This window comes from Ictalurus punctatus, chromosome 20, assembly GCF_001660625.3.
Source record: "Ictalurus punctatus breed USDA103 chromosome 20, Coco_2.0, whole genome shotgun sequence".
Classification (NCBI taxonomy): domain Eukaryota; kingdom Metazoa; phylum Chordata; class Actinopteri; order Siluriformes; family Ictaluridae; genus Ictalurus; species Ictalurus punctatus.
In genome coordinates, this window is record NC_030435.2 from 1,859,711 (window position 1) to 1,884,083 (window position 24,373).

At 44.4% G+C, this 24,373-nt stretch overlaps 2 protein-coding genes and 1 long non-coding RNA gene across 3 annotated transcripts in view; 1 reads left to right on the top strand and 2 right to left on the bottom strand.

The window, feature by feature from the left end:
* The first annotated feature begins 574 nt into the window (after positions 1-574).
* urod (uroporphyrinogen decarboxylase) lies at positions 575-7,251 on the top strand. The gene is made up of 10 exons (XM_017495409.3): positions 575-811; positions 1,559-1,671; positions 3,186-3,265; positions 3,350-3,412; positions 3,603-3,800; positions 4,113-4,274; positions 4,694-4,831; positions 5,770-5,870; positions 5,979-6,045; positions 6,810-7,251. The coding sequence occupies exons 1-10, from the start codon at positions 789-791 to the stop codon at positions 6,972-6,974; spliced, it is 1,110 nt and encodes a 369-aa protein (XP_017350898.1). The 5' UTR covers positions 575-788; the 3' UTR covers positions 6,975-7,251.
* On the bottom strand, positions 6,934-12,348 carry LOC108280445 (uncharacterized). Its single transcript, XR_001815771.3, has 2 exons — positions 12,141-12,348; positions 6,934-7,036 (listed from the first exon to the last, which is right to left on the bottom strand). It is a non-coding gene; the product is annotated as an uncharacterized LOC108280445 (long non-coding RNA).
* A 176-nt stretch (positions 12,349-12,524) lies between these two features.
* Positions 12,525-24,373, bottom strand: part of zswim5 (zinc finger, SWIM-type containing 5) — a 39,031-nt gene continuing 27,182 nt past the window's right edge. Inside the window, exons 3-14 of the mRNA XM_017495410.3 lie at positions 22,604-22,752; positions 22,236-22,386; positions 21,285-21,461; positions 20,593-20,769; positions 20,365-20,511; positions 19,344-19,481; positions 18,169-18,426; positions 17,930-18,065; positions 16,981-17,138; positions 16,685-16,848; positions 16,504-16,585; positions 12,525-16,373 (exon numbers count right to left, since the gene is read on the bottom strand). Of these exons, the coding sequence (XP_017350899.1) occupies positions 15,511-16,373; positions 16,504-16,585; positions 16,685-16,848; positions 16,981-17,138; positions 17,930-18,065; positions 18,169-18,426; positions 19,344-19,481; positions 20,365-20,511; positions 20,593-20,769; positions 21,285-21,461; positions 22,236-22,386; positions 22,604-22,752 (2,600 nt within the window). The 3' untranslated portion in view covers positions 12,525-15,510. The remainder of the gene's footprint in view (positions 16,374-16,503; positions 16,586-16,684; positions 16,849-16,980; positions 17,139-17,929; positions 18,066-18,168; positions 18,427-19,343; positions 19,482-20,364; positions 20,512-20,592; positions 20,770-21,284; positions 21,462-22,235; positions 22,387-22,603; positions 22,753-24,373) is intronic.

Consider the following 24,373-nt stretch of genomic DNA (forward strand, 5'->3'; position numbering starts at 1 on the left):
TTTTGAACGCAAAATGAAACACACCAAATGATTTACAATAAATAATTCTAAAAACAAAAGCATTAATGTTGCATAAATGAGTACTATTAGTACTAGTAATTTCATTTGATCTGGTCTTTTATATAAAGCATAAGACATTTGAATGACCTCTGTGTACGAAATGTGCTATAGGAATAAACTTTAATAATAAACTTAATGATTTTTTATTCTAAATTCTACACAGACAATGTTAAAGGTGTAAAAGCGTGATTATCGTGATGCATGATTTAAAATACATTTGAATTGAGTAAAAATTCATGATTAGCATGGCAGTTAGCTACATAATCTACTATACATACATGGGGGTGGGGATTAAAATAATTCTGAAATGGCACAACATCGTTAATATTTATATCATAACAATTGATATGTTTTGTATTGTTATTGTTTGATGTTATTTGTATTAGAGCATTTAATAATTGTACAGAATGCTAACTAAAAAGAAATCTAATCTTGAAATCCACACAGCCCTCTCTTATCCACCACCAATAGGACTTAACCCCGCCCACTTCTGGTCATGTGACCGTTTCAAGATGGCCGCGCCCTTGCTGTTGGAGGCGTAAATAAAAAATGTCCTCCTTGTAGGACATGTAGTGCACTGTGTAGGGTGGTTAAAACGATTATTTCATACCCCATGTAGTGCACATGTAGGGGTTAGGGATATATATTTAGGATACGACCGTGTTTTAGGAGCGAGTTTAAGTAGTTAAAATCGTTGTTGAGTAGATCTTTTCGGCCAGCTTTGCACGATGGATGAAGACGATCATATCCTGTGAGTTTATTTATCATCCTGAGGGAGAGTTGTAACGTGTTAAGTTTGTCTCTGTGTGAATTTGATGGACATAAGTGCACATCTAGAGATGATGAATGGTTTTTGTAGAGCTCAGGGCACATCCTGTGGGATCGGTCACGTGACAGCCTTATTATTATTATTATTATTATTATTATTATTATTATTATTATTATTATTATTATTGAGATCGTGTCTTTAATAGTAATGCTCAGAAGGATATCCTTCTTTTCCTCACCACCCCAAATAAGTTAACTGTATAACTGTCAAGTCTGGGCATGAATTCTACAAGATCAGGGTATGAATAATGAGTTTTTATCCCATTAGATATTAAAACAATGCCTCTGACAATGAAGAGCACTGTTCCTCGTACGTTAGATCTGATCAGGCCTTCCAGAGTGAAGAATTTGCTTATATCCATGTCTGATGTGTTTTAGTTTGATCTGTTAGATAGATACTCTAATAATGAGAATAAAGAGCTCTATTTGTAGTAAGTGATACCTGATCGTGCCTGCCGTGTGGCTTGAGGAGTTGAACCGTTATTTCTGAGTCGTAAGGAGGTCTTATCTGGTCTCTCCACCTTTCCCTTGTAAAGACTGTTGTTCATGATTACAATAAGAAGAGGGAGAGGCCGGTGAACTGGGAGATGATAACAACCCTCTCCCTGCGTTGTCGGAGTTGAGGGTTCGAGTCATGCACCTTTTCTAATCGCACTGCTTCCCTTCACAGCCCCAAAGACTTTCCCGAGCTGAAAAACGACACGTTTTTGCGAGCAGCCCGAGGTGAAGAGGTCGAGCATGTTCCAGTGTGGTGCATGCGGCAAGCGGGACGTTACCTGCCAGGTACGCTCGTGTGCCGGAATAAAAGCCTAGCAGGTTCCATGTTGATGTCAGTGTTGTTAGACTGTCCTGTCTGTATACTGTCCTAGCTGTCGCTTTCTTTACAGTCTGTACCGGTTACCGCAGAATTCCAGGATCCATTATAACTTGCTCGTGCTCATCTACCAGACCTTACAGAGAGGCCAGAGGAGCTGATGAATATATTTCTGAATTCAGGACTAAGCTATAGTAAACAGAGGGACTGTGTATGTGCTGTCTGTGTCCCTGCGCTTCAGAATAATCTCCCCCGTTACCTCACATTAGCTCATCAGATTCAGTGAAGATCTTTGAAGAAATGTCTTAATACCCCGTACATTATTAGTGCAGTATGTTTTCTTATATCGTGTCATACAGATGTCTTGGGTACTTTTTGTGTATTGTTTTTTAGTGAGACATGTGATGGATTGTAACAGGTTTAGAAAAAGTGCTACACGAGTAAAGATTTGTTACTTATTTTGCATCATTACTTGTTTTCTTATTCCGACTAAGTAACTTATTAACTAACTTGCTTTACTTCACCCACTTCTTTGCTAACTATCTAAATTGTTTACTTACTAACTTGCTTACCTGCAGCTAACTTCCTATCTGTCTTAAAACCTTTTTTTCCCCTTATTAACTTGCCTACTTACTAACATGCTTGCTTAATAACTTACTGTCTGACTTACCCGTTTATTAACTTACATATGTGCTAACTTACGTATTAACTTGCTTACTAATTAACTAACCTGCTTACGTACTAACTAATTTACTTATTTACACACTTAGTAGCTACATTACTCTCTACATTACTAACATACCTACTTCCTAACTTCTTTGCTAACTAACACTCAACTGTTTACTTACTAACTTAAGAACTTACTAACTTGTTTACTTACTAACTTACTATCTGTCTTAATTTTCTCCCTTGTTAACTTGCCTCCTTGCTAACATGCTTGCTTAATAACTTCTGACTTACCCACTTACATATCTACTAATTTACTTATTTACATGCTTACTTATTAACTTGTTTACTAAGTAACTAACCTGCTTACTTACTTACTCACTCACTTGTGTATGAACTAACTAACATACATGTTTAATTATTTACTCACTAACTTGCCTACTAACTAATTGACTAACCTGCTTACTTACTAAGCTACTAACTATTTAACTTATTTACATACTTACTTGCTACATTATTTATTAACACGTTTACTAACTTAATAACTGACTAGATTTTGTCCGAGTCCGAGATTTTGTCCGTTTATTAGCTGAAATCACCGTGTAGATGTACAATTGCTGACTGTAGCCCATCTGTTACTCTGCAAAAATGTATTGGCACCCCTTTCCTAAAGGCGTAAATGGAGCAGATATTATTTTGATGGTGTTGTTATTCTCAGTACAGCGGTAACACTAGTGTGTGTGTGTGTGTGCGTGCTGTATGGATACATACATATACGCACACAGTGACAATTTAAAAATATGTCTTTACTTGGCAGAGTTCAGGGAATTCAGAGCGGGGAAGGACTTTTTTGAGACGTGCCGCTCCCCGGAGGACTGCTGTGAGCTCACGCTGCAGGTCAGCGACTTTAACACACCTAAAACCCGAAACTGTGACGGAGTCTCGGAGGTAAATCAGTAAAACGTCTTATTTGTCCTGCAGCCGCTGAGACGATTCCCTTTCGACGCCGCAATCATCTTCTCGGACATCCTGGTGGTGCCGCAGGTGAGAAGTTGCTTACCTTAAATGTTTACTTAAAAACAGAAATCAAGTTAAAACCTAATTTCTGAGCACAGTCTTAATGATTACGTTAAATGTACAACGTAAATATATCAACAGTTTGTTGAATTCAGTTCGGTGCAGCTGAGTGTGTGTGTGTGTGTGTGTGTGTGTGTGTGTGTGTGTGTGTGTCTAGGCTCTGGGTATGGATGTCCAGATGGTAGCAGGAAAAGGTCCGACATTTCCAGAGCCCCTGAAAGAGCCAGATGACTTGCAGAGACTTCGGTCCAAAGTGGACGTGGCGTCCGAGCTGGGCTACGTGTTCAGGGCCATCACGCTGACTCGGCACAAACTGGAAGGCAAAGTTCCTCTCATCGGCTTCAGCGGAGCACCGGTGAGTGGACGAGGATTAAATCCACTGTCCCGCTGTGTGATCAATAGTTTTTGCATTTCTTTAATGACAACACAAAATGTGCAAAGTCGGGGCGGTGGGACGACGTGATGTGGGTGGAGGAAAAAAAAATAGGAAAGCAGTCAAACACATGGGACTGGAGGTTGTGGGTGTGTGATGTAATCGGTTATCACGATTTTCTTTCACACAAGGATATCGTTATAATTCTTTTCGTCCCGTATTTCACCCAGCACCATAAGTGTGAGAAATACTGAAATGGTTTCTGAAGACTCCGTATTCTTCTCCCACGTGCAGTGGACCCTGATGTCCTACATGATTGAAGGCGGAGGCTCCACCACCCACTCGAAGGCAAAGCGATGGTTATACAGACACCCCGAGGCCAGTCATGCACTCCTCAAACGCCTCACTGACGTTATCGTGGACTATCTGCTGGGCCAGGTCAAAGCCGGCGCTCAGGTGAGAGTTTTTCACGTGAAACACGTGCGTTTCCTATATACAGCTCCAGGGTCCATAAGTATTTGGACAGCGACATAAAAAAAAAAAAGACTAATATTTTAAACAATATTTTTGTTTAACCCCTTGCATTAAAGCTGAAAGTCTACACTTCAATCAATTCTTGACTCCTTCATTTTAAACCCATCGTGGTGGTTTACAGAGGCAAAATTACGAAGATTGTGTCGATGTCCATATACTTATGGACCGGTCTGTATAGGTGAACTTTTGAGCTGTGGATAATAATTATTAAACCGAGGTCACACTGGACTTTTACTGTTGTTTACTGTTTTGTTTTCTTCGACCTTGCTTTCTCGAACATGGCTGCTAGGATATTCTTGCACCTGTGAAGAAATGATGATCTGTGTGTGTTTGTCCTTCAGGCCCTGCAGGTGTTTGAATCCCACGCCGGCTGTCTGGGCCCGGCGGAGTTTAAAGTGTTCGCTCTGCCGTACCTCAGGGACATCGCACGCAGAGTAAAGGACAGGCTGAAGGAGTCAGGATTGGATAACGTCCCCATGGTGGGTGGTGAAGCGTCTTCGGTCTTCAGTTTACCCTGAATGTAAAAGCAGATTAGCTCAGACATGATCTGTGTCTGACGTCTGCCCCCCTTAGTATTATCCAAACCGAACAGAGCAGGATGAGATCCCTTTTGCGTCTGGTTCCTCTCAACGTTTCTTTGTCATGTCATCTCGGGCCGTTTTTCCTCACCACCGTCTCGCTCATTCGTGATCTCGATCCATGTCCGGATTTCTCGAACTGTAATGAAAGCGCTATACAAATACAACCGAAGAGAATCGAATGCTTAAATGATCCAACCCGTGCTTCAGAAGACACTTGGCAAGTCTGAAACTGTACCATGTTCACTACATAGTGCGACATTCTGGAGCTGAAGATTACTCGCACTCGTTTAGCGAATTCCCAGAGTTAATAGAAGAGAGAATACCCATAATGCACTTTGCCATTTGGGGGGGAAAAAGAAGTAGGGCACCATTTAGACACAGCAGGTTGTTTGGCTTGGAAAATTTCATCTGTAGCCAGATTATTCACTTTAAAGAGGCCAACATCAATGGTTTAAAAAATGTTTACGGTCTTGTGAGCCAGCTGAAAACAACAAGGCATGACTGTGGTCTTTTGGGTGGGTTTTAAAAATGGAGGCGCTGCTAATTATTAAGTAGGGGTCACACCGGAGGTTTGCCTCAGTGTTTTCTTACTTTAGCATGGTGCACATCTTGAGGGGGAAAAAAACCCAAAGAACATAAGCAGTATGTTTTTTTTGTTTGTTTGTTTTTTTGTTTTGTTTTTGTGGTGATTTTAAAAAAAAATTCAGATTTTCTTAGTCAGAAAGGTTGGCTCTTGTGAAATTTGCTGCACTTGCTAATCCTCACCACTAGGTGTCTGTATTGGTTAAATGTTGGGTTTCAGTTTACTAACCGTGCCCTGTTTTCCTTTGGATCAGATTGTATTTGCGAAGGACGGCCATTACGCTCTGGAGGACCTCTCCCAGTCCCACTATGAGGTGGTGGGCTTAGATTGGACCATTGACCCTTGCATGGCACGGTGAGTCCCCCCCCGCATCATGGTACATCTCAGTCATTTTTCTGTTTCCCCTAAATATTGTGCTGGAGTTCATACCCGTGTGTGTGTGTGTGTGTGTGTGTTTCACAGGCAGAGGACTGGTGGGAAAGTCAGTCTGCAAGGGAACATGGACCCCTGTGCACTGTATGCTACTAAGGTAAATTCTGTTAGGAACACATTTTCTGACGATCACAGCTTTATCAGCACACAAAGTTTTCCAGTGAAGGTGCAGATTGGATTTGTAACATCTTTATTTATTTAAATTCAGTCCTAAATTCCGAGCCCGATCCTGGATGTACGGGGGGGGGGGGTCCACCTGTTTGGAAAAAATGAGTCTCGCCGCCATTTCATACAGACGAAATATATTAAAGCCAATGTATTGCGTAAACTTACACACTGATATTATGTCTGAAAAGAACCTATTCAGTGAGAGGTTTCTGTGTGGTCTGTTTTTCAATGTGGGGTGCCCACACTTTTAGTTCGAATTCAAAGTGCTGTACTGACACACATGTAAATGTCAGCATCCATTCGCATTAGAACTGAAGCACGTGGTTTAGCAGGTACAGTTATCCACTAGTGATGTGTCATTTGTAAATGAGTCGACTCCTTGAGTCATATATTTGAGTCAGCTCTTTTAGGTGAACGCTGAGACTTTTTTTTTTTTTTTTAAATGGCAATTCCATTACTGTTGTAATGACTTATACGTGCAACTTGTATGATGGAGACTAGAAGCTTCTATTACGTCTTAGCCGCATTAGCCTCATAGCTCTAGTGCTTTTTATTTATTTATTTTTTTATTGCACTGTTTTGGTTAATAAGCATGATCAGACCTAGACATGTCTGAAGAAACACACAATGTAAACCTACACAAAGATAAACCTGTGTGTGTGTGTGTGTGTGTGTGTGTGTGTGTTTGTTTAGGAGTGCATTTCTGAGATCGTAAAGACGATGGTGGAGGCGTTCGGCACCAGGGGCTACATCGCGAATCTCGGCCACGGTTTGTACCCTGACATGGATCCCGAGAGTGTGGGCGCGTTTGTGGAGGCCGTGCACACACACTCCCGCCGGCTGCTCAACCACAAATAAGTTGAAGTCCATCTGACCAGAGACGACAAGAGACATCAGAACCACACACTGCTATTCCAGGCCTGTTTAAAAGGAAAAAAAAAAATCAGTAGTGATGTAGGATGATCATCGAGGTTACATCGTATTGTAGAGTTTTGTTGACCGAAATGTGATTTGTAATCATGACTGGAAAAAAAAAAAAAAAAACATGTAAAAGTCAGAAATGAAGAGAGTTTTTATTCATATATGTATAAAATGGTTTTCTATTCAACCAAATAAAGAGAGATCTTCATGGAAATCCAAGAGCACAGGCTTAAATAAAACGGTTCTGGGGAAGATAAAACTTCCACACTATTACCACAAATGTAACTGATCAGTCGAGCCAGTTTGCTGTCTGTATCATCCAAAAAACGTCTCCGCCTCAAACCCCATTCACTGATGTGTTTTAAGACACATTCTTTGTGATCCTTTAATCTATAAACATGAACAAAACGACACTGTGTAGTTTAAAACCATTGCAATAGACTTCCATGTCTTGTAAGAGAAACTAATCTAATCTAATCCTAGCTCCAGTGCAGAAGTAAACAAGCCAACACTCGTACGTGGTGAAGCTGGAGGCTATCCCAGGAATACTGGGCATGAGGCAGGAACACATCCTGGATGACACTCCAGTCCATCGCAGGACACCGTGTGAACACATGTTCCTACAGCAATTTAATGTAACACCAATCCAAGTACACCGGCATGTTTGTGGGAGGTTGGAGGAAACCGGAGAACCTGGAGGAAACCCATAGGAACATTGGAGGAACATGGGAAACTTCATACAGATAAGACGTGAGATCGAGATCAAACCGGGAACCATGGAGCTGTGAGGTGGATCCACCTCAAAGTGCTACACTAACATGCCTCCCATGATGCTGTTTTAGTGCATAGTGATCATCTGAAAATAATTTAGATGTTTTTTTGTTTTGTTTTTTCGATTAGGCTAACAGAGGGTTAGCCGTGTTTGACCAGAACAATCAAACATGCCTGGTACATTAAAATCCCAGTGGAAGCTTTTCCCTAAGGCGCATAAACACCTGAGAAAACGCTAATCCTCAAATCCAGGTGTTTTCATTTTATGAGATGGATCTCCACAACACAACACATCATGTGACCTCTTACAGGCGATGTTAATCCTGGGGGGTGGGGGTTATCTGAACAAATGGAACCTGCAATCCCTAACACGTTTCAATCATGTTCAAGATTTGTGTGTTGATTCTCGTCGGAATCTGCTTGTTTTTTGTCCTTCTCGCGAATCGTGTTTGTTTTTCATATCCTTGATTGCCACTGGTGCACAAAGCCAACGCGAACAGGCTGCATCTCATTCTCTAGGTGTCTATTGGCTCTGAACAAACATCTCAACTGTACACAATGGGGATGGAAAACACACACTCATACGGCCATTGTGTGCGAAATGGTAGGCAGCTGCGGCTTGTCCACACGGCACGCTGTTGTCCTTGATTGTAAAAAAAATATATAAAAAAATAAATGCTGCAGTCAATTTGCTGATTAGCGCCGTAGTATTTCTAGGCCTTGTCACTCCAAAGGGCGCAGCTGGGATTTGGGAAGCTGGGATGTACCTCATCACTTCGAGACACACACATACACATACACGTTATGAATAACCTCAAGGGGCTCCTGACATTATTTTTAATTGCAACAATGAATCCACACTCAGAAAAGCTCGATTCCCCAAGGTCTCCTTTAAGGACCCATGAGGAGAATAAGTGAGAGAGAAAGACAGAGGGGGGGTTGTGGGGGTTCAGTCGCAATCTCTCAGCGAATCAGCGGGCCTGAAAATCCAATCTGCTGCAGCAGACACCATGCTGTACATCACTTGTCAGGCCCTGGCACTATCGGTGCTTCATCAGACGCAGAGGGCTTGGCCTGGGATCGATTCGAAATATTAGGCAGCATAGGGACGGTGAGGTGGAGTTTGGACGTGTCCTCATGGGTTCGACCGCAAAATAGAGCTCGGAGGAAGGAGTGACAGGTCCTTAAAGTGATGAGCGATGGTGAGAAACAGAGCAGCTTGGCGGTTTTGCCTCTGTGGATAAACAATATTCCATAACGCTTTGAGCTCCTTGAGTTAGAGGTGGCTGTTTGTTTCTACAGTCCATACATTTCTTGTTTTCAGATACAGTTGCAATCAAAATTATTCAATCCCAATTGCAAATAAGGTTTATTAGCAAAATGTTCAGACCTTCAGCTGTGTGAAATGAACAAATCAAACAAAAGGAATTGAAACAGTTCGACACAACGGATGCTTCAAGCGGTTTCCCCGAAATTCAACTGAAAATGCAACTTATAATGACTTATCCAGTCTCAATATTATTCACCCCCTTCATGGCGAGCATCTTTATACTTAGTAGACACCCTTTTGCTGTTATGATCTGCTGCAAACGAGGTGCACATCTTCTGTCAGCGTTCCTGAGGAATCTTCTCCCGTTCCTCATGAGCAACGGCCTCCAGGTCAGTAATATTCTTGGGTTTGCATGCCGCATCCTCCTTCTTCAAATCCCACCAGAGCTTTTCGATGGGGTTCAAGTCAGGTGACTGCGATGGCCGTGTAGAATCTTGAAGGACTTCTTCTGCAACCAAGCCTTGCTGGAATTTGAGGTACGCTTGGGATCGTTGCCCTGTTGGAAGGTCCGATGACGCCCAAGCTTCAGCTTCCTCACAGACGGCATGACGTTTTCTTCAAGGATTTCCTGATACTTCAGTGAATCCGTCTCGCCTTCCACACGCTGCAGGTTTCCAGCGCCAGAGGATGCAAAGCAGCCGCAGAGCATCACCGAGCCTCCACCATGCTCGACTGTGGACAGAGCGTTCTTTCTTCATTCTTCTTCCTCCAGACATACCGCTGATCCATCGTGCAGAAACGTTCCGGTCTTGTTTCATCGCTCCACAGAACAGAATCCCAAAACTTCTGTGGCTTATTTGATTTTGAGCCGAATTTTCTTGTGCTTTTGGGTCAGTAGCGGTGTACGTCCCGGAGTTCTGGCATGGAAACCTTCTGCGTTTAGTACGCTCCTTACTGTGCTCACTGAAACCTCAGTGCCTATTGCCACCAGGTCTTGCTGCAGGTCTTGCTGCAGGTCTTTTACAGTCACTCGAGGGTTTTTCACAACCTGCCTTCTCGTAAATCTTCCCCATCCAGATGTTCCGTGTATTTTCTACCCCTATCCAGTTCAGGTATTTCATGTGTTCCAGCTCAAGCACACCTGCTGCAACTAATGAAGCCTTTGATTAGTTGCATCAGGTGTGCTTCAGACAACACCTGTTTTGTATATCTGTGCTGTTGTGAGGGATTCTATTCACGGAGTTGAATCATTTTGAAACTGGAGAAATCACTCAACTGAAAGTTGCATTTTCGGTTGGATTTGGGGAAACCACTTGAAGCATCCGTCGTGTAAACAGCTGAAAGTCTGTCCATTTTGACAATAAACATGATTCGCAAATGGGGGTTGAAGAATTTTGATTGCAACTGTATTACACTGATGACTTCACTGATACTTTTTTGTAAGCCACAATTCCTCTAGCTGAGCGTTTACTCCACTAAAATCCAACAGCCCAATTAAAGAAGTACAGTAGGGAAAAATCTCAGTGGCAGAACAAACCTGCGCAAAGAGAACCCGCACTTTATAGCAGATCAACACGCTTTAGGAAACTGAAACTCTAGAATGTATTTAATCCATAGCAGACCATAACGTTTGACTTAATCTTGTTATAAGAGGAATACGTTTCCAAACAGCACAACAGACACACAAGGGTTCATCTTAAACTAAAACTGTATGTTAATTTCAATAACTAGTTTTGCTAAAATGGTATTCTCATTAACGAGGTAGAAAAATGGTGGAAACCCCTTCTTTTTTTCTTTTTTTTTTTCCACATCTTCTCCCAACATGTCAGTTCTGCTAAATCGGCAGGCTGAGGAGAAACATGGTTGGCCCGATCTATATTTCAGCTCGTGATAGTCGATCGTTTATTCAGCGGCCCTCGTACGACCCAACACCCACTGGTTCAGGACTGAATGGAGTACAAGCAGGTCTGGAGACTGGATCTCCATCATTCCTGTGTGAGATCTCTCCAGCTTCAAAACGACACCGTACAAGAACTGTACACGTGTTCTGCAGGATCATCTCGATGCGGCTTTGTATCAGCAGCGTTTCGTTTTTAAGAACAGCTTGTGGATTATTTAAGTTAAAAAAAATATATTTTTTTTGTTTATATAGAAACATAAAGAATCAGTAGGAATCCTTCTCAAGAGTAACTGTGTTACTTTTAAAATAAAATCCTGACTAAAATAAATGCCTATACATTTTGATTTCGGTATTAATTGACGTAGGACTGTATATGTTTGTATAAAGCTGCTTTATGACCAAAAAAAAAAAAAAAAAAAACACACACACAAAACAACAAAAAACACGTTGTACAAATACAACTGAATTAACTTAATTTGAAGATTATTAAGAAAGCGCGCGGTTCAAGTCTCGAGAGCAGTGTCGCTAAGCAACGCTAGGCAATAACCGAACGATTTAGCGAGTTAGCACGTCATTTATACGAGCAACGTAAAGGCGGAATCACACTGGAAATGAAACAAAACAGTCGAGAATATCGACATTTCTTTCAGATGTGTTAGTAAATTACTAAGAAAATGTACCATACTGCGTGAATTTAACTATATCACATTTAGCATCGACCGCTAACCCTAACGCTAAAGAGCGCCGCCATAGATGACCTCAAAGTATCTTTACTACAGTAACATTCCCTGGACAATCCCTGGACGAAGCACTGGGAATCATATCAGGTATTCTCTCATTTATATGGGGTGTTTAAAGTTAGCAATAAAGCTAATACACCAAGTAATACTGAAATCATAATACTGTACAAATAATTTACAAAAGTGGTCATAGTCAGCAGTTAATCAAGAAAGAGCTAGTGCTCAGGGACTGGCTAGTATCGTTATGTAAATAAATAAGTAAGTAAGTAAATAAATAAAAAGTGTGATATGAAACTAACCAGATACATTTCTCTCTCTCACTGTGTTTTTGAAATTAATAAAACAATAAAATGCGGCTCGTCACGTTACCAGGAAACCTTAAAACGTCTTCCATCTTGAAGACTCTCCCAGAAGATCATTACCTTCGATTGTCACAAAATGCCGAAATTGGAGACTCCTTCCGTAAGTGGTAAACAAACATGTCCTCGCAGAAAGCGTCAAATCATCGACGAGGCTCGGATAACGTAGCACATCCACCAGCGACGCCCCTGTGAAAGAGCCGTTACTATAGAAACGAGAACATATGAATCGAACAAGTGAATCGATATAAACCCGAGATTTGATTTACAGCCCCCCCTACCGTCAGAGCTGCTTTTATAGCAAATGAAAGCAACACCTCCTGACCAATCAGATTCAAGAATTCAACATGTAACGACCACCGCTATTCTGATCAAATGATATTGAAGTCACTCGGCTAACTCGTCCGTAGGACCGAGCTCTTCCGTCAGATCACGAAGCGACGATGATGTGTTTCACACTTTATTCATAGAAAAAGCACTGAAATTCAACACAAATCATATAAAATGGTAGTAGCATTACATAAATAGTAATAAATTTTTGTTTATAGACATTAGCTCAAGAGGTTGCACAAACGAAACAAACAAACAAACAAACAAACAAAAAAAACGTCGTCGAACTATACTTTTGTGGCAACAAATACTGGATACCTTTTTCATAATTCAGTAGCACGGAGAGGTGACAAACACTTTTCCCTTAAATTAAAAATGAAAGAAGAGAAATAAAAAAAACAAAAAAAACAAAACCCAAACAAAACAGAACTCAAACAGTAGATGAACTAGTGAACAATCTCTACCAGCGATTATTATTATTATTATTATTTTTTTTTTTTTCCTTCTAAACTCTAGGGACAGATCAGTACACTGGTACAGTCAACACATATAGACACTTAAAGAGTTATGGGAAAGAGAAAGAGAGGAAATCAAGCAAAATAAAATAAAATAAAACAAAACTCAGAGCCACAAGAATTCTGTTTTGTGTGTGTGTGTTTTTTGCACTGCCGCTGGATCAGCTAGGCGAGCTACGAAAGATGCTTGGACGCGTGGAGTTTGTATAAGCAGGTGGCTACGATCGTCCTGCATTCGCAAAGAAGGAAGCAGCTGCTTGCTCTTCCACCGATCAAGGCTTGACCTGGTCGAGGTCACACCAGACCACTTGAAGGAGAACGGCTGTGGAAGGTGACTTATGTGGCTAATCCTTAGGTGAGGGGGGGGGGGGGGGGGGGGGGGGTGTTTAAATCAAAAGTGACCGAAAATGAAGTCTCCTCATATGTAGCCGGAGCGGCGGCTTACAAAAGTCTCGAGGCAACATCACATCAAAACAGCTTTTCTCCAATTCCCTCGACAACAATACAGTCAGTGGGTTTGGACCAGGCATGTGCCGATAATCTGTTATAAAATAGATCATTTCTGCGTTTAACGGAGCGTCCAATAATTCTCTTCCGTGAGAAATGTCAGAACTGCCGCTCCGACGGAGGAATAACTCTTTAGCACTGTAGTATTTGAATACAACATGCTTAAGCAAACATTGGGATCGTGACCATTTAAGATCAGCACATGCCTAGTTTATACAGCTCGTGGCATCGTTCTGCAATCAAATTTCCTAGATCACTTTGAGAAGATGATAAGGCTTCAAAGTTTTTTAAAAAAAATTAAATAAAATGGACATATGCAAAGTCAATCGAAAGGCAAAAGTCCCAAAACTGTCCTTTCCCGAAGAGGGCAAAAGAAGAAGAAGAAAAAAAAAAACAATAAAAAAAACAACAACAACCAGGAAGTGGTTCTGCATAGTCAGTTCAACGGCTGTTCTTCCTTTTCGTTCTTTATTTCCCTTCAGTTTTTATTTTACACGCCATGGTTCTCTTGCAAAAAAAAAAAAAGTGTACAAAAGACCCAAAAAAAAATAACGAGAAATAAGGAGGGAAAAAAAAAGGAACTGTTCACAGGAGCACCTGAGAAATGTTTTTTTTTTTGTTTTGTTTTGTTGTTTTTTTTGTTAAAGTCTTTATGCTGTCACATTCCCAGCCCGCGACAAATTCAAGTATCCGAAAAGAAAACAACAACAACCAAAAAAAAAAAAGAAACCATACAGTTATCATAAATAATTATAACTTTACAATTTTTTGAATTGACACTTTCATATTTACAATATCTTAAATGCTTATGCTACTATTTTTTTTTTTTTTTTCGTTTCGTTTCTTTAAGTGATTCCCTGAGAACTGAGTTGAGCATCTCGTCCTTTCTCGCCAGGTTTCCTTCCGTTCGTCGCCGCCGAGTGCATTGGAAGTGTCGGGAGCCGAGCGGGCACTTGTAGGGGGATGGCTGAGGGTGGCGTGTGGAAGATGTTTCGTTTCGTGTATCCGGATTTTTGATTAATGCTTGGCAAATATAACTGTTAATGCAGACAAGGTGAAAGGGGCGGGAGTGAATCAAGTGCTTGTAAAACAACACAACTACAGTTACTACTATCTTCGTTTCTGATCTTATTCTCTTCCTCTAAGAACGACATGGCCGATAGGGTCACGTGCCGATACGTAATCGCTGCCAAACGTTACCACTTTGAAGAGGTCGCCTAAGTAGGCGGTAAATCGGACGAAGCATCGCATGCACGATAACGCTAAGCTTTGATGGTGCAGGAATCTGCACCCCCCCCCCCCCCCCCAAAATAAAATAGAATAAAATAAAGCCGTCTTTTCATCAGAAAGATGAGGATTTTGTTCAGATCCAGGCGGAGAAGGAAACCCCTCGCTCTTCTCAGGTGTGGAGGAGTTGCTCTCAGTAACGTTCCCTTAAATCTCTTTCGTCACAACACGAGAAAAAAAGGGCAAAGACAAACCAAGAGGAGCGGGCAGAGGGGAGGGTGGCGTTCACGTCTTGGCCGATTCCCGGGTTACGTAAAACCGCGTTAAGACGAGGAACATCTCGATATCTCGGCGAGCTTTTTCGCTCTACCTCCGGGAACAAGGCCTCGGCCTCATCCTGTTAAAGCTGTTCCTTAAAATACGAGGTTAAAATCGAGGTATGACTGTAACACTGTGTGCGAGTGGGGGATTTTTTTCATGGATTTTTTTTTCTTTCGGAATGGCCGTTTTGAGCGTCTGAGCTCTTTGCCGGGGAAAAATAAAAAATAAAATAAAAAATAAGAACCACCAATCACCACGATGGAAAAGGCTCAAAATACCCCGCCTGTCATTTGGTTTCTCTTTATGTGCCACTTCTGCATCTGTATTAAACTAAAGCGAGCATAAGCCGAAATCAAAAAAGTTGTTCTGGCCTCCACAGGTTCTAAAAATCCGTGAACGTTGGTTGTTCACTAGAAGCAAACTGTATCAAACTTTTACAAAATAAAATAAAAATAAAGGATACTCGGAATATACAGGAAGAAAATAATGCCTTAAATAAAGGAGGAGTGAGCGGGGAGTCCTTTATAGTCTCCTCAGCCGAATCGCTCGCGCACGAGCATCATGAGCTTCTTCTTGCCCTTGTAGATCTGCTTGAGGTTGTCAATAAACTGGGCGAACTGGACGTGGCCGTCGTGCGCCATCAGGAAGGTGTCACGCGCTTTGCCTAGGAATTCAATGAACTCGCCGTAGTGGCGTGGGCTGATGTGCGTGAGGCGCGAGTGTGTGGTGCTGATGTAGGCACCGATGGCGGCGTCCAGCAGTTGGCGCAGCGGCGCCTTGTCCGTGCTCATCAGCTTGCCTGAGCTGCGGCGGCCGGGGATACCGGCGAGTCCGGGCGCCGTCACCGTGCAGCGGCGCAAGATGTCCGAGAGCACGGTGGCGCAGCGCACACCCTTCACCACCAACGGAACCATGGCGCCCAGCTCGTTCTTGCCCAGCGAGTGGCTGAGAGCGCACGCCCACAGGACGTCATTGATGGCCGGATGCGTGTCCTGGTTGTACGCCAGGCTGACATGTGCCATGGCCAAAGACGCCAGCTTGAACGCACGCAGCGGGTAGCCACGGTGCTCCATGTATCGCGCGATGGTGAACAATTGCGCGTGCGTCATAGCCGTCGCCGCCGCGTCCACCGCGATCTGGTAGGCCGTCTCGAAGGCCACATGCTCCTTCTCGCAGAGGGTGAGCGCGGACAACGCGCAATTGGCCGGGTCCTTCATGGCGCACTGCAGCGCGAGTGTTCGGGCGCAGCTCGCCAGTTCCTCTCGTTGCCCGTAGTCCAGGCTGAGACGCAGCGCCGTGCCGTGAGACATGACCGCTGCAGCAACAATACTCGTAGCCTCAGTGGGTGTGAACAGCGTGTACCAACTCTGCAGGATGCTGACCAGCGCCCGCAGCCCTACAGACAGACGTGAGGGACGGTGAGACCGGAGAAGAGGAACGTCAGAACCAGTTGGAATCATCGATATTTTTTTTACGCAGTATTGATTTTACAGTAACGTCGAATATAGGCGGAGTTCGATACAGACCGACTTCAGTAGCGCAGGTGACGAGCCAGCGCACCATCTCTCTGCGTCTCCAGTTCAGAGTGGACAGCGTCATCCTCATCACCTACAGGGAAACAAAACGTGGGGATATAACGGACCTCGTACAGATGGACGGACAAAACCAGACAAACACACACACACTCACGCGCACACACACACTCACCTGAAGGCCGAGCTCCAGGGCCACGTTGAGCAGGGTAATGTCAGGCGGGCTGTCTGCAGGGGTGGCGATCTTGAACGCGTCTTGAGCCAGTTTGAAGATGAGTGAGGAGGAGTGGATGTTTTTCTGGATGGCCTCGAGGACCGTGCGCAGTCTCAGCATGTCCCCTGCTCACAACACACAACATTAGCTTCAAAGCTCAAAAGCATGTCTTTAAGTCTCGGTGAAGCGGATCATGGCTGATTTTCTACATGCGGGGTTTGCCAAATTTTCAGTGTGTGTGTGTGTGTGTTGCTCACCCTTGGCTGCAGTGAGCATGGTTGATGCTAGCTCACACTGTTGGGACTCCAGGTGCCCGAGGGTGAACCAGCGCGGGTATCTGCTCGGCACTATGGAGATGCCATGGTGCGGGTGACCCACGTCACCTGATGGCGCTGTGGACTCCAGCACAGGCAACCTGCAGAACATCACAACAGATTAACACCCGTGATGAACAGTGCGGCATCTTACATATACACATCACATACACGATAACACACTGTTCATAATGACCAAACCGGGGGTTTCGACTAATTCGTGATAGTTACCCAGTGATCTGAAATATACGATAGTGTTAAAACTCATTCAAATAAATCCAGATCACATGCTAATTGAAGACACCCCCGCTCGTACATACCCGTCCTCTCCAACGATACGCCGATGTAAAAGCACGGCCTATATGCAAATATGTACCGGAACACGATTGGCTCTTACAGTCGGTGATGCGATAACACCCCTCTGTTCATTTCTAGATTAAAGACGTTCCCAAAACGCCACGTTTAACCTGACTACACTGCGTCTCTGTGGACATCCAGACCACAGCGACGCTCAGGGCTCGATTAGCTCGGTCTTTGCGCCGAGGCTGCAGCTCCGTGCTCTACTGCTCGTGTCTGAGAGTGCAGCGGTAGCAATACGTTATCGATCGATATCAGCGATGTGAGCTGACCCGGAGGATCTGGGCCTGGATTAGCGACAGCGCGGTAATAAAGGCCCACACAGACTCCACGCAGACACACTGGTGCACCATTATACAAGAGAACGCACAGTCCTGGAAGGTCACACGACCACGCGGTGCTTTTTAATTCCTCATCCCAGAATATATCTGGGTGCTTTTATTTTTGCTGTTTTTAGACATTAACAGGGTCTTGTACGTCTGAGATAGCCTTGGGAGTCCCCGGAATGCTGGGTCACACGGTATGAAGTTCTCACCTCATGGCCCTCAGACCGATCTTGTAGGCCAGGTCTGTGTCATGGGGAAGGAGTGCTGTGAACAGGTACTTCGCAAACGTGTGCATGGGTACGCTCTCTCGGTGGATGACCTCGCCCAGGCCGCTGAAGGGACCGCCTATAAATATTTATATATACACACACACACAGAAGAAACAGAGTCAGGATTCAACACGTCCTTAAGGTAAACATGGCTACGTTGTGGAGAGTGAAAATCGTACCTTCCAGCAGGAGCATGGCCTGCTTGCGGAGTGTGTGCACAAGCAGCTCGTCCAGCTCCAGCTCCTGAAGTTTGGCGACAATCTGCTCCTCGTTGCGACACACCTTGTCCTGGGCGTACAAGCCCTCGGGCATCAATCTCTGCTGCCCCATACCCATCAGTGCTACCTCCAGCGCCAAGGCCAGGTACGACTCGCCGGCATCCGGGCAGCCCCACACAGGCACATGCTGATACACCGGGGGCTTGGGATCACCCGAATCTGGAAGAGAAGAAGAGTAAATTAAGATTATAAAGGTTTGGACAGTAAGCTGGGGAAACAAACACCATCTGTTTGATAAGAGTGTCAGCACCAGCTATTAACTACTGGCTATGATTCCTGTGTTCGCATTAGATGGAGTGAGGGAACACCAAAAACACACACACACACACACACACACACACACACACACGGCCAGGAGGACGCCTACTAAGTGACATACGAATGTGATTCGCTAATTCACACGTCCACTGAAAAGGACAGAGTATGCTTACGACGGTGTGAACAAGTGTCTGGAGAACGAAGCGAATTTTTTTTTTTAAAAAAAAAACAAAGACAGCAGGAATGCGAGCGAGAACGAGAGTGGGCGAGAGAGACTGAAAAGAGGAGAGAGAGAAAACCAAAGAAGGAGAGATGTTTGAGTTTGGAATACACACTCCAGCTGTTGTTAAATGCAATGGAGTTTCTGATTGGGTGAGCTTTTAGGCCACACCCACTGTGCTAGAAAAAAGTGCCAGATGTTTCCAAATGTGTGATGGGAGTCAAACAAAGGGCTGTGCAGCGTACACCCCTCACACACTCCAGCACACACACACACACACACACACACACAGTACCACTTGTCTGCATTATTCCAAATCACAATAGCTCCCTGTTGGTTTCACACAATAGTAACACAAAAGGCAACACTCTGCAGCTTGGAGCGACGTATAGCATGCGAACGCTGATTGATTTTAAACATTTTACTCCACCGTGACCCCACACCTACAATACAACCACACACACACACACGCTCACAATAATACAATAGTGTGGTGTTTTAAAAAGGTACGAAAGGCTATAGAGGCCTAATCTAATTCCGTCCGACGCACAAAACGCACACATGCTCCTCCCCCATCTGCCAGCCCATAATAATCTACCTCCGGTATCCATGGCGCTGTCGTCCTCCACTCGACACGTCTCTGTTAGGGTGGCGAAAAGGCAGCCGATGGGATCGAGCGGGTGGCCCACCCAGCCCTCCAGATTGGTAGTGCTGGTCATTCCTCTCTGCAGAAGCTCTGCGCACACGCACACACACACAAACACACACACACACACACACACACACACTTAAATGAATTATGGGTGATAATATGCTTAGCGCAATTACTCTAACAGCTGTTTCTTAAAAACACAGAACGGCGAATCTGCTAAGTTTCTGCGCGTTTCAGTGTGAACTCCAGATCCAGCTCATCAACATGTTCGAGCTGTAGATATGAGACAGATGGTCCGGATGCCGTTCCAAAGCTCCAAATGTAAGTGCACCCCCCCCCAAAAAAAAAATTCTCATTCTGTCATTTCTAATCCGTGTATCCGTGCGAGTAATTTGCTGAACTGATCCTCACTCGAACAAATACTCTGACCTAGCAAAGGAACACGACTAGCTGATACCTGCAGAGAAAAATCGGATTCACGCTAGACGACACATACGGGAAGTCGACTTTCAAAACTCTCACAAACATTTATATCTAAAAAAATAAAATAAATAAATAAATAAATAAAACTGTTCAGCATTGCTTCATCAAACATTAATGCAATACTAGTATTCACTAGTATTGCATTAATGTTTGATGAAGCAATGCTGATTATGAAAGCTCGATGTACGTCGTCAGTACTCAGATCTCAGCCCAGCATCTGGACTTGGCTTCAGTTCGATACTAAACACTTAAACACAAAAACAACCTGTGCGATGCACTTAGGCCTCTTGTAGCTAAAGATAAGCTAAACCTGCTCAGTTTGGAGCACAATGCGGCTTTTGTAGGGTTTTTGGCTTCTACAGGCATGGTATGATGCCAAGTAGATAAAGATTGCTGTAAGGTCATGTTCCAATCCGTGTGTGTGTGTGTGTGTGTGTGTGTGTGTGTGTGTGTGTGTGTGTGTGTGTGTGTGTGTGTGTGTTACCTTTCTTCTGGTGTTTGTAAATGTCCAGCTGCCTCTGCTGCTGAAGCCGGAGAGTGTTGATGATGGCCACGGCCAATCGTAGGGCTTCTCTCGGGTAACCGTGGGAACGCAGGGCGTCCACCCGGGCACACGCGGTAGGCACGTGATCTGCAAGAAAGGTCACGTGACGCACTGTTGGACGTGGCGCAAGTACAGACACGTCCAGATACGGCCATGTGAGCGTCTTACCCAGCCACAGCGGCAGGCCTTGAGGGTTAAAGAGCAGGTTCTCTCCCTCTCTCTGGTAAGCGGGCGAGACGTAGAAATCGCTGCTGATGATTCGCTGCAGGTGGCTGTCCTGCCAGTGCAGGTCACACGCCTCCATGGCACGAGTGAACACCGTCCGCCTCGGCCGGGCCAACGAGTCTAAACACACACACACGACGCACAGGCGGAGTCAACGTCAGCCAGGGAGACCATCGAGTCAGGAGTATGTGCGAGTCATTTTTCTTTGGGTTTAAAAGTAAAAAATTTTTATTAGTGAATAAAGATCGACAGTATATTTTTTTTATCCTTTTATAGTTACCTCTAACGTAGCTGAACATCCAGGGGAACAACGTCCATTATAACAACCGTCACCATTCTTTATTAGCTATAAACCGTTTCACTGGACACTCCTTACTAAATGTTCTATAAATAAACATCTCCTTACAGAAAACATCACCATAACTGCGATTATACGCGTAAAATGCACTTTCAAACTCGTTATCTTTCACGCTTTGGGTTCATTTGAGCACGTCCCTGCGAATGAGCCGTTACTATAGAAACGATAACGGATTCGTTAATATCGACCCAGATACGCAACACTCAGACGACCCGATCAGAATCGCTGGTATAATCGAGTCTAAATACGTCTAAATGGGTGTTTTCTGGATGCCCACCATGTGCCAGGTTGCTCTGGGGCAGGGCGTTGGTGATGTTGGGAAGCTCGCTGCCGTAGTTGCCGTCCTCCAGCGGGCAGATATCCATGTCACTCCACTTCTTCAGTTGTTTGAGCCACGCGCTCTTCTCCTCACTCTTACAGTGAGGGTTCAGCACAATGCACACCCACAATGCACCTGTGGAACAACGAGGTGGGAAGAAAGAGAGCACCGTTAGTGTGGAGCGTCTCGGAGAACGAGAGCGCAAGAGGAACAGGGATAAAGCAGGGAAATGAAGAGATGTGTGTGTGTGTGTGTGTGTGTGTGTGTGTGTGTGTGTGTGTGTGTGTGTGTGTGTGTGTGTGTGTGTGAGAGAGAGAGAGAGAGAGAGAGAGAGAGAGAGAGATGGAGGAGGTGCTGGTGTGTGACTGTCAAACAGCAGAGGTGTATGGAGCACACAGCTGGAGGAGTAGACCACTGTCCTGACCAAAACACTCCGAGATACGCACATCCATCCTACCGTGACCCAGACGTCCAATAAAACACCTGCAATACCTCCTCTCCTATTGGTTGACCGTATTGACAGGATTATCATTCGGCCAATCAGAGCGAAGTTTTGCATCGACCTGCCTCGACTCGTGTCAATTAACGCTGCATGTGAAGAGCAAAAGGGGCGGCGCTCTGCTATCCGGCGGCCATTTTCAGGACTCTACCCTCTAAACGGCCCGATCGATACAAAGCAGGCTGAAAGAAAGGCCGTATGTGATGGACGGCATCGCACTTCCTGTCACGGCAGACGTGTACGCTGCTCTCTGACCTACATTAACGTTCGGACGCTCTTAAGAGCGAGGAAATAAGGTAAGGAGGATGTGGTTGCGATGAGAGGCTCGGCGGAGGGAACGGTCGACGAAACGTAGCGTTAAGCCGGTACTCTCGTCACAGAGATAGACGCGGCGCGACGCGGCGGCTCACCCAGTTCGTCCCACAGCTGCCGACACTTGTCCGTCATTCCCGTGCCCTGCTGTCGCCATAGCGACAGACGTGGGTCAGCCATAAACTGCTCCGTGATGAGGGTGAGCATGCGCGCTCCGTTCGAGTCCCGCATGCGCAGCATCTCCCGCACCTGTGTACACACACACACACACCATGAACAACACACTCACTCAACGTTTGTATAAAGAACAGCTGTTTCATATTATATATATATATATATATATATAAAATTGATTAACACGTGAACTATATACAGCAGGCATTAGTAACAATGCTCAAATTCATCAGCTGAATCACACACACACACACACACACACACACACACACACACACTAAAGGTCTCTCACCTTGGCGAACATGGAGTTAAGCTGCTTTCCCGAGCCGTAGTAGCCTCCCTGCGAGAGGAACTGTTTGACTTGCTCGCGTACCTGCTCCTCATCCAGGTGCCAGCAGTTATCATCATCAATACTGGCTCCTGCCGTGGGGTCCGGGGCCCCTAAAAAAAAACAAAAAACAAAAAAAACCACACATACCCGGTTTTTAATCCCTCTCCGTCAGAGCTGCCACGATAGAGCAAGGTCTCAGAAATAATCCGCACGTCGGGATTTCCGTTACGACGGCGTCGGCGTAACGTAGAGTTCCGATGCGTTTTTTTTTTTAAATCAGCAGTATTGTACAGTGACGGTAACGGTCGCGTTACAATTACAGTAAAAATGAGCGAGCACGTCGTTTCACTGCGCAATCCGCAGCACAGACTTTACAAAAAAAAAATAAATCAGGGGTTGTTTTTTTTTTCAAGGCACTCCAAAAAGTTTCTCTGTGAACCCGGCACGCTCGCTCCGCGGTAACACCACCACTTAGATCAAATAACTCCGAAATACTCGATTTCCACCCCATAAAAATGCTCTTAAGCGGAGTTTTCCTTCACAGTGCTTCTCTCTGGATAATGCCACGCTTTCAGCGAAGAGCACACACTGATTTGGGAGTAACAGAGGCGAGATGGAGCGCATTAAAGACGTCGTATTTCATCGCTTTATCGAGAGAGCGACAGAGAGAGAGAGAGAAAGAGAGAGAGAGAGAGAGAGAGAGAGAGAGAGAGAGAGAGAGAGAGAGATCACCGTTTCTAAGACTTCAGTTCGTTTTTTAAATCGACTCTTCGAGATGCTTTAAAGCACGCACACACACACACACACACACACACACACACACACACACACACAACTTCTCCACACTGCAGTTTATATCCAAACAGTCACAAACAAACACACGGAGCTGATACGACGTGTTTCTCTCTTTCTGACCAAAATCCATTTGCTAACTTAATGAACCAAATTTCTTAATTGTTCTAGATAATCAGGACCGATTCTATGTATGTGAAGAAGAAAAAAAAAAAACCTTCAATATAATTTGTAAATAAATAATAATGATAAAAAAATCGATATCGCCAATTATTAAAAAGTCACCGAATTTTTAAATATCGGCCGCAATCGTTTTTTCTCTACGTCCCGGTCGGAACATCGAAGACAGAGCGAAGATTTTTTTTTTTTTTATACGTATAAGGACGTGTGTTTATAGCTTCTGAGTACGGGTACGAAGTGAAAACGTGGACTATACGCGTTATTCTGTGTACACGGGAAGGAAACTATGAGTGTTTACAGCTCGAGGCGGTATTCACAGTGGTGTTATTATAAGTTTCGACTGAAACCCTAGTTCGGTTTTGTAGCGCTAGTTATTATCAGTCCTAGTCACATGACCCTATTCCTGAAATTCCACCATCACAGAGCAGCTCCTGGTGAGCGGCTGATAAGCGCCCTAGTCGACTCCGACAAAAAGAGGGCACTTCCTGGCTTAGGTTTTCTGCCATGTGGCTTTAAAATGTTCCACTGGAGGAAGAAGGAAAAGGAAGGAGAGGTCTGCTTTCCCCCCACCATGTCCACCTCCAAACTAATTCTGGGGCTCGCGAGAGCTCGGAAGGCTAAGATAAACCGTGCAGGGATATTTCAGCCTAAAGAGCCGCACTTGGCAGAGCTAAAACTAACACGGCCCCCCGATAGGGTCTTAAAACGAAACCGTTACGAGTTATGAGCAAACACTTAAAGACACTTCTGAAGAGAACC